This window comes from Dipteris shenzhenensis, chromosome 2, assembly GCF_047967505.1.
Source record: "Dipteris shenzhenensis isolate YYH24624 ecotype China chromosome 2, Dip_SZ_1.0, whole genome shotgun sequence".
Lineage (NCBI taxonomy): Eukaryota > Viridiplantae > Streptophyta > Polypodiopsida > Gleicheniales > Dipteridaceae > Dipteris > Dipteris shenzhenensis.
Window position 1 is genome coordinate 16,883,257 of NC_141597.1, and position 15,275 is coordinate 16,898,531.

The following is a 15,275-nucleotide window of genomic DNA, read 5'->3' on the forward strand; positions in this document are numbered from 1 at the left end:
AGCCCTCCCAATGAGGGGCTCTGGAAGGTCTCCAACCTTTTTGGCAGTCCTTGCAGTTGATCATTTAACACGCAGAGTTGGATTATCTCTTGTTCTTAAGCATTCAGTTCTTCTTTAACATTTGCAATTGCCTCCTTGATGCTATGCATTCCTTCTCTAGTGCTTGAATTCGATGATTACCTTCTTTGAGGCTTTTTTGCAACTCATTGTTTATGTTTATTGTGGCTTGGATCAAATCCTCTTCAAGCAACAACCTTTCGTTGAAGTGTACCATTTATTTTTTCAAATCAACATAAAACTTGAATTTGGTAGAGGTATAGCTCGACCTCTTCCTTTCTACTCAAGGCATCCGATAGCTGAAGCAGCTCAACAATTCAAAAGTCTAAATCTTGCCTACACCTCAACACTGGGTAAGTATATAGAAAAGTGCATAGAGCTACAAAATCAAAAGACAATAATTTCCAAGTTGGAACTTCAACTCGTGAGTCAAGCTAATGACGATGCGGAGGAGTCAATACAAGATCTGTTGCGAAATGTAAGCACAAGATAGGCCACAACACAATGATGGACTCATTCGGTAATTACATATATCCAAGCACTCGACTCCTATGCTTCACAAACTACGTTCCTAATCACCACCTCGAGGGCTTCTTCTTCAACAAGTTATTAAAGAGGGTCCCATTCAAGAATGAGCATGAATTGATCTCAATATCCAATCAAACAGTATCGTACTTCCTTGAATGCCACATGCATGGAATCATCCATATAGAGCAGGACATCGAGACACGTGTCAACTTTCTATAAGGTCCATATGTTGGTCGATGATAAATGGCAACAATTGACAAACATGATCTTACAGAAGAGTCCTTTGTAGTCGCTTGAGGATACTTCTCTCACTCTTTTTGAAGATGCAATCGATGACACACTCGAGAGGAGCCGAATATGAATTTTACAACTATTGGATTGAGTTCAAAGACATGGAGAACTTAACTTGGACCGAAGATCAAAGAGCTATTTCTACAACATTTTCTAGACAAGAGCAAGTTTCCACATTATCTATGGCACACCTCGCGCGAGGAAAAGAATCATGATCAAGTACATAACATATAATCACGTTCTACACGGGAAGTCTATAAATTTATCAGCAACAATGATTGATGTTGCGGCACTATGCTTGAGCCGCCTTGCAATAATAGTCCATTAATTTCCCCTACTAAAAAGAAGAACATTTCGTAGTTCACTCAATAAATCAGATGATCGCTACTCTGTGTTACTCATTGCAAATACTATCATCATCGATGAGATATTTGTGATGCCAAATGATGAATCTATTGGTGCGATAGCTCTGTAATGTTTGCAACAACAATATTGTATAAATCCATTCCATAGGAATAAGCTAACTCTTTTTGGCAACATGCAACAATTGCCATTGGTGCAAGTGTAGAGTTGTCCCAAGAGACCCTTATCGGAAATCCCACATCAGCAACTCACCTTTTTTACGAATGGGTACATTCCACTACATGCATGCCTTGATTCGACATGCATAAGATCCAAAGTTCAACAACTTCTTAAACATCATCTGCACAACAATACCAAACAACTGAAGACCATATCCAACAATATCTAGATGGTATGATGATTATAGACGAGGCAGCATTGGAATTTATCAATAGTGAGACCATTATTCTATGCACACACAGGGAAGATGCGCAATGATATAATGATGATATCTACTAAGATCACAATTCTCAATAAATGACATTGTGCCAATCCAAGTATCGAAATGCTACTGACATTGGATCATAGATCCAAATTTCCATGGGCACGAGAATCATCCTAATAGAGAATATAGGAGCTACTAATGGAATGATAGCAACTATTCATAGCCTAAAGTGGCATGAAGTACTTTGTCTGTGCTCCTCTGCTTCAATACGGGTTGATCGTACATTTTCCCACACGTCTCTATCATACATGTTTTCGTACTTCTCTACTATTGTTCCATACTACCTTCCTGTATAGATTTTGTGTGCAGATTCTACTTTCCATATGATTTTCTTCTCCATGCAGGCTCCACATCTCCGTACAATTCTGTGCTCCTCTGCTTTTGTACAGGCGGGTTCACCATACAGATTTTCGTACTTTTCCACTGTACACATCTCCGTATACTTATCTGCACTTTGTCGATGCTGTTCAGTACAGTTTTTCACCATACATAGTTTCGTGCAGTTTTTCATACTCTTTGCTGAGCATTTTCGCATGTTGTTCCGTATAGCTCTGCTCCCATTTGTGTGGCCCTTCATGTTTCCTATTCTACATAGTTCTGTTTGGGGGGTGTGTGTGTGTGTGTGTGTGTGTGTACTTTCCCTGATCGCCCTACCCCATCGAGAACATTTTAGACCAGCCCAGTGGTTGGAAGAAAATGTTGTTATAGAGTAATGAGAGTGCAATTAATAGTTTGAAATAAGTGGTTAAGACTTAATCCTAAACAAACAACCACCGCACTAGTTATATTTTATTGCAAGTTGCAGTTAATGCTAAACCAAGGAAAATGTATTTCCTTATAGCTCAATGCTGGTTCTTGGAACTATTTTAGCTCAGTTAATCCTAAACTAAGGAAAATGTATTTCCTTGTGCAACCACCACACTAGTTCTATTTTAGTACAAGTTGCAAGGAAAATGTGTTTCCTTGCAACCACAGCGTTGGTTCTTGGAACTATTTTAGCGCTTCTTGAAGTTAATCCTGAAACCAAGGAAAATGCACCAATTACTCTCGGGAGGGTCACTCACAAATATGTAAGCATAGCACGTGGGTGCAACACAAGGGATTTTACAAAGCTCTTGTTTACACCATTTTCACATACATAAGGGTGCCCTTTGAAGGGGGTATTCACAGATTGAATAGAAAAAGGGTGTGTTTTATTCATGAAAATTTCATAGATAACGGACTTTTAAATTAGGCCTTGAATGCACATGATATAGAGGATTTACATATGATATCTTCTATGCTAGCCAGCATTCTATTTCAAGTTTAGCCTTTCCGGTAAGACATGATTTGAAGCCCATAGTGGCATTTAATGATACACATGGAAAGTGGCTTGTTATGCAATGTCTAATTCAAGGAGAAATTTTTTAGTTTGCCTCGTCGATCTATGCCTCACAATCATCTCGTGGCAGAGGTATGATATGGGATGATATGCAGAGGTATCCCTGGCATGATCATGCTTTCATTTGTGAAGACTTTAATAATGCTCCTCAACAGGGAGATAATACATCTAGTTGAACTCATATGTTGGCCTTTGAAAGGGATCATTGGTCCCAACTTTTGCTTTAGCTTTGATTAACTCATCTCTGGAAAGAATCTCAGCCATTTTTGTCAAGCTTTACTTTTCACCATAATGCATTGTCTTCTTATCAAGATGCCTAAATTGCTGGTACAGGGTCAACCCATAGCATTATGATAATCTAACTACAAAAATGTGGGTGGATTATACCTTTGTGTATTCAGACCATGTCCCTCTATGGTTGAGAATTTCTTTGCATGACATGCCAGATGATCGATTGTCACAGAGAAGGCTACTCATTGTAAACATCAATTACTTGCAACATGATGCTTACAAGGCAATGGTTTATGATGCGTGTCAACCTCTTTCTCATCAAACTCTCATTGATATGGATTATGCTTGGGATGCTTTTTTTGCTAGAATGCAATCTGTCATTAGGGACTGTGGTAAAAATTATATGAAGATTTTAAGGGAAAATGTGGCTCAGGCAAAACAAAATTATCCATCTTTAATTGAGCTTAGTCATTTTCGTCCTCCCTCTATAGAAGAAAACACATCTATGTCAGGCTAGATATTGTCTGTAACGTATTGATCACAAGAAAGCATTTGAATAGAAGACAAGAGTGAGACAAAGAGCTTGTTGGAATATGAAGCCAAAGTGAGTCAAAAATGTGTGTTCTAGTGTGTTCTAGTGTGAGTTCTAGTCTAGTGTGCCCTATGGATGCCACGTGTCATATTGGGAGCTATCCCATGTGCATAGGTGTTCATATGTGTGTGTGCGCTCTTATATAAGAGCTGTACTTGTCTAGTGTCAAATCAATCAAGTATCAAGCTACAAGCTCTTTGGTCTACATGTGAGTGCTCTCATTTTTGTTCATTGCTCTGGTCATTTCATTTCCATTTCATTATGTCTCCTTTTGAGTATCACTTCCTCTCTCCCTAGCCTACCCTCTCTCTCTCCCTCTTTCCACCATGTTCCTTCATGTGGTATCAGAGCCTCCCTTCCTACCTTCCCCTTCTTCTTGCTCTATCTAGAGGATGAGAGACGCCCGTAAATGGAAGCTCCCCTCTCCTCTAAGGTAGAGCCTCCCCTCCCTTAGCCTCGCCATGGTTCCTCGCCATCAAGTACTCTAGTGTCTTAGTGATTGCTCTTGGTCCTCATTTGTGAGTTCAGCTCACTCTCGTATTAGTTCGTGGTTCTCCCTTAGCATTGGGGGACATTCCTTGTCAGTTGGTCGCCAAAAACTTGTTTTGGAGCAGTCCAGCAAGTGTTGTTTGACCTTTTGAGGTCCGATTTTGACGTTTTTTGACAATTTGGCACTACCCAAACATCAACAACCCTATTCCGCACCATTTCGAGAAAAAAAAAATATTTTTTGGTCCGTACAGCTGTACGGGCATCCGGACGTCCATACCGACCTCTGCAGCGAATGCGCGACAGTGCCAGGAGTCCGTACAACTTGTCAAAAGGCGATTCCAAGCAGTTTTAGGCTACTTTTTGGCATTTTTTGCTCAGATTTGGACTCTCGTGACCTCCACTAGTGATTTGAGCTTCCCGAGCTTACCCACAAAAGTCATTTCGACTGTACCGACACTCTGGTACATTGACTTGAGGCTTTCAACCTCAGGGACTACTCTTTTCACACCTCGCTATCTCTACTACTCATTGCCTCTTCTGCACATTCGGTGACTCTCCGATCAACACATTGAGAGTCACGACGTGATCTCCCTTGGTAGCTGCTTTTATGGCCTTCATTGACACATCGTCCGAGGGCATCCTCGCTGGTTCTTCACCGACATACCTCTTTGCATTAGGATGTGCACACTCTTGTGTGATAACTACTTCGGACTCATGGGTTCTCTGCCCTTTCTATGCATAAAATGAATGAAATCTTTTATATCTTTTATATATGTTTGAGTTAAAGGTTCTCTGCGTTGAGTAGTCCCTCTAAAAAGAATGTTTGAAGAGTTAATAAAGGTCCTCTGCCTTGGATTGTCCTCCTAAAATGATGTATTTCTTTTATGGTGGGTGACTCCATATTTCTAGTTAGTCCCTGGAGTCAAAAGGGGGATGTACTGTGGGAGCCATGTATTGGCATTGATAGGGTCTAGTTATCAGGCCTAGCATATGAGTTCCAGGATGTTGGTGCATTGGTCTCCTAGACCTCTGAGTTGATCATGCATCCATGCATGATGAGCCTGTGAGCCATGCTAGATGAGCTTTCTATCTTATGCTCACTAGCCTCTGAGCCATGCTCACTTGCCTCTGAGATTGTGTGGGAGCCATGTCTAGTTCTAGACCAGCATGCACACTTTTGATGACCGTCATTGTCATGTTCTATTCTTGGTTCCATTCCAGTAGTCTCTCACCTTGCCTTCACGGGGGGGTGTTGGAATATGAAGCCAAAGTGAGTCAAAAATGTGTGTTCTAGTGTGTTCTAGTGTGAGTTCTAGTCTAGTGTGTCCTATGGATGCCACGTGTCATATTGGGAGTTATCCCATATGCATAGGTGTTCATATGTGTGTGTGTGTGCTCTTATATAAGATTTGTACTTGTCTAGTGTCAAATTAATCAAGTATCAAGCTACAAGCTCTTTGGTCTACATGTGAGTACTCTCATTTTTGTTCATTACTCTAGTCATTTCATTTCCAATTCATTATGTCTCCTTTTGAGTATCACTTCCTCTCTCCCAGCCTACCCTCTCTCTCTCCCTCTTTCCACCATGTTCCTTCAGAGCTTTCTTAGATAAAGGTTGCTCATCTAAAGAATTTTTTAAAAGTTTACATTTTGTACTTGTCTAGTGTCGAATCAATCAAGTATCACGCTACAAGCTCTTTGGTCTACATGTGAGTACTCTCATTTTTGTTCATTGCTCTAGTCTTCATTTCCATTTCATTATGTCTCCTTTTGACTATCACTTCCTCTCTCCCTAGCCTACCCTCTCTCTCTCCCTCTTTCCACCATGTTCCTTTAGAGCTTTCTTAGATAAAGGTTGCTCATCTAAAGAATTTTTTAAAAGTTTACATTTGAAGAGGCAATCTTCAAATATTTGCCATACTCTTATGCCTGATGGGGTTTGGACTGCTTCCAGAGGACAACTTGCTGCAGCATGTGTTGCTCATTTCTCCTAACAGTTTGGTATGGTAGATCTCCCTTCACAAGAGGTTCTTTTAGCAAGGGCTGAGCTCCTTCGTTATGTCTCTCCTATTGTTACTTCTGCACAGGCTATAGAACTGGAAGAGCCTTTTACTGAAACGGAGCTATTATAACTGCATTAAAATCATGTGGCAGATGGAAATCTCTAGGATGGGATGGTCTCATAGTTGAGGTCTTCCTTGCATACTGGGATATTCTTAAGCTGCCTATGTTATGCATGATCAATTCTGCTTAGAAAGATCAGCATTTGCCCGATTCATGGAAACAAGGAATTGTAAAATTAATTCCTAAAAAGCAGATATGTGAATCTCTGGTTGATTGGCGGCCCATCACTCTTACACCTGTTATATACAAGATCATCACTAAAATGGTGGTTGATCGCATCAAAGAGTATCTGCATATGATGGTCGCTCATCCTGCACAATATGGCTTTGTTCCTCGACGGCACATCACAGACAATATTGCCAATGCATATGTTGGCACAGAATATGCCAAATATACTAAGTACGATGCTTTATTATTGTAGGTTGATATTGCTAAAGCTTTTGACACAATCCAATGGGATTTTATAGTCCAAACTATGCGAACATTGGGTTTTGGTCAAAAATTGCAGCATCTTATCTGCTGGCTTTATAGTGATAGTAAGGCTGCTTGCATATTGTCTGGAGATCTTTCTGAAGTGTTCGGTTCGTCAAGGCTATCCACTTAGTGCATTACTTTATGCCATTGCCACACATCCCATGCTGCAATATATGGATCATTTGGTGGCTATAGACATGCTTCATGGATTGGAGATTTCGGAGAGTGATACTATGATTGCTCAGGCCTATGCTGATGATTCCTTTTTCACTCCTCGGAATACTGAGCAAGATCTTCCATCTTTGATGTGCTCTATCTCTTTATGGTTTGGTTGTTGGTCTTCATATCAATTTCGAAAATCTAAGCTCTTACCTCTGCAGTCAAAATAATGGCATTCTCTTTTATGGCCTGGTGAAATTGTCCAACCTACTCAGCTGGTTTGTCATGTTGGTTATCCTCTTGGTTGGATGATTACTCGTCGCCAGCAATCGGATTGGGTTCTTGAAAAGCTAAAGAAAAACTTGAATATGGGAAACTTGCTACTTGGTCATTGCATGTTAGGCTCCGGATTGTTCAATCCAATGTAATGGCATACATCCAGTTCTATTTGCCTTTGATCATGTTCAACAAAGGGGATCTGACAATTTTCATGTCTATGGTTATGGAAACATTCTGGCACTCCAAACATGGCAAGAAAAGCTTGCATTTGCTTTCGATGCATCATCTCTACTCATCTAAGATGCATGGAGGTATGAATATTCTTAGCCTTCATATACATAATCTTGCTCACAAAGGCACCATGATGCTACAATTTATGCAGGGTTCTCAGCCATGGGCTGCCATGATGCGTCATTTGCTTTCAGATTATCACCCTTGCCTTTGGATATTGCCAACCCACTCCCTAGGACTTCATTTTGGGTTCTATTGATGGAAAGATCAAAGGTTGTCCACTCGTTTCCAATATGTTGATGGATTGGAAACATATTCTTCCACACTTAGAATGGCATGGTAGGGATGCTTTACAGGGTAATTCTTTATGGGTTGAAAGCATCCATTGGTCTAGAGTCTTCTCCCCTCCGCTAGCTTTGCAAGTGCCTTGACTTTCTTATTTTTTGAGTCTCAAGGGGATCCACTCCATTGCAGATGTGATTCATGATGAAGGGATCCCTCATTCTTTTCCTTTGGCTTCTACAAAATATAGCCTCCGCATGCATTATCGTCGGGTATTGCGTCACATTATCTACATCCAATTCCTTCTTTGGAGATAGAAGACCGACTGCAAGACTGAACTCTTCATTTTCCAAGGTCAACATGCCGTCCTTTGAGACTACCTCATATTACAATTTCTTCGCTTACAAAGTTATTTTACCCTTACCTTGGGTTTCGCAACGGGCCAATAATCTTTGGCATATCAATCATCCTATAAAGTGGTGGCAACGTAGATTACATGGGATTTGAAAATCGAAACTTCCTCTTTGACAATAGGTATTTTTGTGGAGAGTTTTATGGGAGTTTTTCCATCTGGGCAAGTTTTGGCACACAAATATATTGCACTGACTATTTAGCGCAAATGCTTAGCTCCGCACGAGACAATACCTCACCTTCTTTGGCACTGCTCTCATACACGTGATTTCCTAGGATTACGAGAGAGAGAGAGAGAGAGAGAGAGAGAGAGAGAGAGAGAGAGAGAGAGAGAGAGAGATGATATGATATGGGTGTATTAAAGTCCCTTCAAAAGAGGGAGGGAGGAGGAAAAGAGGGCGGGGGGGGTGGGGGAGGGGTTTAATTTGTCCCCTATTTTTCATGTATGATGAAATCCGAGGAACACTCCTGAATTGTAAATCTGCATAATCATACTAAGCATCGACAGTGCTTTGGCTAATGAAAACGAGATTTACAACTTGCCAATACAAGTGTATTTTATTTAAACTCGAATTCTCATTCAAACCATCTTAACGAGTCTTTAAAGTATCCTTTCAAATTCCAAGATGAATATGTCCAAAATCATCTTTTACTGATTACTGATTTAAAACTTGCGAGTGATTGTGAAACATTCTAGAATTTTTGGACTCCCAAGGAAAAGAATTATCAAGCTGGATAAGCTATTTGCTGAAAGAAGATATTCTGCAACAGCGGATTCCCTTTGCTGTAGATAATTGGCTGCTTAACCATAAGAAGTGACCTCATGATTGCGTGAACACAATATTCCATGCAGATGACAAAGAAAATACACCACTCTATCAAAACACATCATGCCGATGAATTGACTGCTTTATTTCATAAAGCCCCGTCTGGGCACAAATCATGTATAAATTGAGCATTGACATGTCAATAAGTCGTGAGATTATTCGCTTGTGACACTATCTTCTTCTCGACAAAAAAAGTACAAGTGAAGGCAGAAAAATCAAGATGGGAAAAAGCAAGCCTACCACAGCTCCTCATTATTTACCCCAAACAAAGGCCCTTCTAATGTAGAAAGCTGAACAAGATATTGTTCATTGTACAAGCACTAATGCCTCACCCGGAACAACTCGTGTTAAAAGGTTTCTGGAAAATTTCAATACAGAAATCAACAAAATCCTCATAGCAATCCCACTTCACCCTCTAAGTAAAAGCAAGAATCTCCATTACATTCCAGACCAGTCCTCCTGAGAACAGCTTTATGGCCAGTGAAAGCAAGCTCCAAAACACTGGTTTCCATTCAAGCAAGCTCCAAAACGCTGGTTTCCATTCAAACCAGTCTCCCATGTGAGCCAGTGCATCAATACTTCAAAGCTGCTACGATCCACACTCAGAAAGATGTCCACTTGAAGAAACCCCCAAATCTCAGTCATTGGCTAACGGATAGAATGATACGTAGCCGACAACCGCTTGGGGGGGAGCTTGCGCAGGATAAAAAGAACTAGTGCAGATGGCAGAACCTCCACAAGCTGTCCAAAAAGAAGAAAGCCACTTAATAAAAGCATTGCAATAGAAATACTTCTGTACAAAAGATATTACAAGAGATGAGGCAAAGAAATTTAAAAAACAGACACAAAATTTCCCTCACCAGATCCCTTATCTTTTACTCAAACAAACAGCTAAACACTCCTAGTTTGAGAATTACAATAAAACTAAGCTTAACCTTGAAGAAAGCACTGGATAGAAATATTCGCTCATTACCTGCACAGACTTTCAAGCAGAAGTCTTGCAACTCATCCATTCCAAATAACACACATGCAACCCATGTATATGCACACTAAAGCATTATGTGATCCCTTACATAGACATCCTTACCATGTAATATATCAAATTCAAAATAGGATGATTCAACACATCCAAATCTGCATCTTCATCAAATGCTGATAATGCCACCTGAAAGTTGTTTACAAAACTATCGAAGTCACTCTAAAATCAAGCAAGTTGGAATCAGCACAAACGCTTTGAAATTAGCACAGAACTTAGCTACACTCTATAACCCCAATTACATTGATATGTACACAAATTTTGCAATATCTGCATCTACAAAATTACAGGACTTCATGCATCGATTTACTATTGAGAACCTTACCACAATCGTTCTAATAGTGAAGCATGTAAAACATATGGCCGTGACAAATCCAACCTGCAAGTCAAAGCCAATGATGTTAAACAAACTGTAAGTTATCAAAGCACAAGCAAAAAATTACCTGCACTGAAGCTTCCAGATAACAAACATCTAAGCAAACAAGGCAAAGACATTGAGCTCAATGAATGTTGTTACTTTCGCCCTCCTAGAGAATAAAAAGCTAATCACCAGTGCTTCAAAAGCTGGGTGCAATTGCTAGAGCCTTTCTTCAAGGACTTATGATGTCCTATGCGTTCTTGCACTACTATGCATAGGCTTGGTATGATGAATTCCAGTGGAACCACTGCTTCTAGTCTATATACCAATTGGAAAGGTGTAAATCTTGTACTGACCTTGAGTGTGGTTTGATATGCCCATAAGATTGCATTTATATTTTCTACCCAATCAAATTGCTTTGGTTCCACTATTTTGGTGAGGACAATGCATAGTCTTTTGTTGGTGGACTTTGCTTGTCCATTACCCTGGGCATAATAGGCTATGCTTTTTCTATGGATAACCATAAAGTCAGTCAAAATTTCCTTGATTACCTCATTGATAAAATGTGTGCATTTGTGCCTTTATCTAACATAGCATCCATTTATACAAAGTCTTCGTACTGAGTTTCTATCGGCACTCCGGAGGTAAAGGGCAGACTCAGCCATGACGAAGGAGCTAGCACTAAAGGAGAAGGCTAATCAAAAAGTAGTCCAAAATCTCTTCATTCAAGCTACAACTGCTTGTGAAGCATAGTTACCAGCCGAAACAGAAACGAAAGAAACAGAGTTTCCGGGCCCCGCCAAAACGGAAACGGAAGAAACGGCAATATGATACAATTTATGTATAAAAATTTATTTTTTATACATAATATAATTATCAATAGAGTGCAAATCATACATAATACAATTATCTATACTTGAAGCTTCACCCTTCAAGCATCAATGCATCATTCATGCCTCTATGATTCTAAATTCTTGAATGATGCTTCAATAATCTGAAATCAACATGTATCATGAGTCATGAGTTTGGCATTACAAGAATCTGAAATTTAGAAGTTTGAAGTACTTTAAACTTAGCACACAAGTTGAAACTTGAAACTTGAAAGTATCCAATGTCCAAACTCCATAGATGATCATGATTCATGATCCACAAATTTCATGATCATGACTCATGCATGCAAGACTCAAAATAAAAGCACCCATGGATGATATTAAAAAAAGCAGCAGGACTACTGATTATCTGCATCATCCATGGACTCCTCGTCATCGTCATCGTCATCCTCTACGTCCTCAGATAAGCTTGAGGCATCTGTGTCACTGTCTGAAGAAGAATCATCAACATCAGGATCATCGGGTGCAACTGAAGTACTAGCACCATCTCCAGATGCTTGAGTGTATGATCGTGTGTGGTGTGCTGGTGCTGACAGCTCCTCATACAACATGGTGTATATGTCTAACTCCTCCCGTGGGATATCTGGTATGGCCTTCATCTTCTCCACGTCCACCTTGTCTACATTCACTTGGCCAGGTTCGGGGCAGCCGTTCGGGGCAGCCGGCGACGAACTCAAGGAGACGGAGGTTGCAATGACAAAACACCAACCGCTCCAATTGAGCCGTGCTCAATCTGTTCCTCTTCTTTGTGTGAAAGAGGGCCCAAGTGCTCCAGTTCCTCACCGGAACTGCAGTCCTGTGAGAGAACACGTATAGCAAGGCGTTTCTGCCATAAGCCAATTAAGCAGAGATAAGTATCAGGAACTTGATAACTTTAAACATATTTGTAGTAGATAAAGCTTCAAATTACTTAACGACTAAGCTCTAACTAGTGGCGTTGGAACTTGCCTCTTAGACTCTTATCAAAGTAGGAGTACAGTTGCCATATTTCTCCCACCAGGAGACAGGTTGCAACTGTCTCTCTCGGAGCCTAGCCGTAGGTCGACCAAAGGAGAGGCTGTGATTGCGGAACAATAGAAGTTCATCCTCCATTCTTCGTTGCATCTCCAAGTCACCACCCGTCCAATTTTGTAGATACTGTGGCATCCCCTCCTCCAACTCGTCATTCTCATATTGCTCTTGACTGCGCCAGAGCGGATGCAATACATGTGCCACCGCATGGATTGGGCGGTGGAACCAATTCCACCGCTTATTCCATATAGCACGGATGGACTCAACCCTAAATCATGCCCACAAGAAATTAGAATGCATTATGCATGCAAAATTCATAGACTATAGATAATAGTACATACATAATATATATCTGAAAATTCTAGGCTTCATGATAACAAATTACAATTTAGTAACTGCAATAATTATACATATTACAAAAGTAAAAAGTCTTACTTATCAGGCGATAGGGAAGTGTTTCTGTTGAGGGCCTCTCCAATCTTGTCCATAAACTCGTACAAGAGCCCTAATGTGCTTCCCTCCATGTCCGTGATGCGAAGCACCGTGTAGATAGGATTAATCGAATTGATTAATGCCTCCGCCTGATTCCACCAAGACTCATCCATGATCATGCGAAAAAATTTGATAGACTTTTCTAAGCCTCTATCATCCCAATCTCCCCACTCCCGAGACACAACCGTGCGCAACAAGCCCTGGCACACTCGCACAAGCCTCTCCACCACTATGAACATGTAAGCAAACCTTGTGGCTGGAGGTTTCAATAGCTCAAGGTCACTGTAAGCCCGATAGATGCTAAAGACTTTGGGTCTCTTCGTGACAAACTTCACGATACTGCGGGCTGTGGAGAAGATGGCATCAATCCAAGGTATCTTCCCTAGGTCCTCAATCAAAAGATCAAGGCAATGTGAGGCACAGGGTGTCCACACAATCTTAGGGAACTCATCTTCTAACATGGCACCCATTGACACACAATTGCTGCCAATATCTGTCACCACCTGCACCACATGCTCAACACCTATCTCCCTAATGGTTGCCCGTAAATGCTTCCAAATATACAACCCTGTAATCACTATACCTGCAGTGGAAGCGTCTATGGCTCTCAAGAACATGGTTCCCTTGCAAGAAGACACTAAAATATTGTACACATTCCTCTTGCGTGCATCTGACCATCCATCGCATAAGAGTGTGCATCCATATTTTTTCCAAGTCTCTTTCAAGGGCTTCATTTGGTCTCTTCTTAGCTCTCTTGTCCGCAAGGCCTCATATGTAGGCCCTTCCCATTCATACCCAATGCGGCTTACGGCTCTCATGGCCTTCCTCCATAGTGTAGTCTTCACCACATGAAAGGGTATTCCACACTGTATGAAGAGCTTTGTGAGCTCACTAGTGGCCTCCTTCACTGCTTGCTTTTGCAAGCGTGCTTAAATGCTAGACCTTTGCAGTGATCTCTTTTCCTGCACTAGCATCCACACTAATTGATCCATGTGGCAAGGGTGTTCTTGTAGCACTAGGACCCGCGCTCAATGTAGTTGATGCCCCTCTACTTCTCTTTGCAGAACCCAATGTGCTGGCATCATCCAATGGCTCAGTGTTAGCAGCCTCTTCTTCATCTTGCAGCCCTTGTCCTCCACTTTTTGCAGCCAAGGCTGCCATACGCACACGCTTCCATTCTGTTAGGCCACCTTTCACTGGAGTAGGCACGAACTCACAAGGTCCTACATCCTTGCTGGGAACACCTGCTAGATGGTCTTTCACCGGTGTGACAAACCCTGTTTTGCTTATGCCGCAATAATTGCATCTCCACTTCTTGGAGCCACCGCCTCCTTTATAACTATCCAAGAGGGAGACATGGACCCAATAAGCATCTCTCGGCATTGAGGAGGATGGAGAGGTGAGAAGGAGGATAGAGAGGTCACAAGTGAGAAAGGATGGAGAGGTAGAAGGAGGATGGAGAGCTCAGAGGTAAAAGAGGATGGAGAGGTGGAAGGAGCCTGGAGGATTAGAGGTAGAAGTGAAGGAGGATGGAGAGGTTATAGGTAAGATTAAAGAGAGGATGGAGAGAAGAAGGACGGAGGGATGGAGAGCAGGCTGCCAAGCTGCAGCTTGCAGGATGGAGAAGATGGAGCAAAGGATGAAGAGGATGGAGAGAGAAGGATGGAGGTCCGAGGAAAACGGGATGGAGAGTCCAACAGCAAAGGATGGACGGATGGAGAGAGCTTAGAGAAGGTGGAGAGAGCAGCAAGGATGCACAGGAGGAGTGGAATGGGCGGGAGGCGGCGAAAGATGGAGCCAGGCGGCGAAATGACGACTTTTGGGATTTAGGGCAAATCAGGTTTTACGAAACGACGTTTCTTCAAGAAACGCCGTTTTCGTTTCGCCGTTTTCGTTTCCAGCCACGAAACGGCCGTTTCGTGCAACTATGTTGTGAAGTCTAAACGACTTCATTTTAGTCTCTCGCAAATGAGCATCTAAATGATGCCTTGCATGATAACATGGCTACAGAAGATCAAATAAATGGCTGCTGCTGCAAAACAAAGCTGGTTAATTGGGTAGCAAAATGCGGTTGTGCCTTGGCATCTTTTAACAAAAGAAATAAACCCTGTCTTATATCATTTGACCGTCAAATAAAAGCTAGTAGGGTAATAGAAGTTGCTGTGTCCTAGCTACATGTCTTTTGGAATGGATCTCAAACCTCACATCCCCACATGATTACATATTGAAGCTTGTGATTCCCCTTAATGTCAGCCATCGTATAGACGTTGGTTTATATGCCT

General features: G+C 41.4%; 2 protein-coding genes across 2 annotated transcripts in view; both read right to left on the bottom strand.

Annotated features, from left to right (window-relative positions):
- Window positions 1-9,293: 9,293 nt before the first annotated feature.
- The window catches only part of LOC147904393 (tobamovirus multiplication protein 1-like), a 40,293-nt gene continuing 34,311 nt past the window's right edge, over window positions 9,294-15,275 (bottom strand). Inside the window, exons 9-11 of the mRNA XM_087394248.1 lie at window positions 10,568-10,621; window positions 10,294-10,371; window positions 9,294-9,947 (exon numbers count right to left, since the gene is read on the bottom strand). Coding sequence (XP_087250374.1) covers window positions 9,855-9,947; window positions 10,294-10,371; window positions 10,568-10,621 — 225 coding nt within the window. The 3' untranslated portion in view covers window positions 9,294-9,854. The remainder of the gene's footprint in view (window positions 9,948-10,293; window positions 10,372-10,567; window positions 10,622-15,275) is intronic.
- On the bottom strand, window positions 10,644-13,811 carry LOC147904394 (uncharacterized). The gene is made up of 3 exons (XM_087397736.1): window positions 12,937-13,811; window positions 12,697-12,769; window positions 10,644-10,652 (listed from the first exon to the last, which is right to left on the bottom strand). The coding sequence occupies exons 1-3, from the start codon at window positions 13,809-13,811 to the stop codon at window positions 10,644-10,646; spliced, it is 957 nt and encodes a 318-aa protein (XP_087253862.1).

Bases quoted from the DNA above. Each gene is read 5' to 3' on its own strand.
- LOC147904394 (XM_087397736.1), bottom strand. From the start codon at position 13,811: ATGAGAGCCGTAAGCCGCATTGGGTATGAATGGGAAGGGCCTACATAT. The intron at 12,770-12,936 runs GTAAGACTTTTT...GGCATGATTTAG, and splicing joins ACTTCCCTATCGCCTGATAA to GGTTGAGTCCATCCGTGCTA.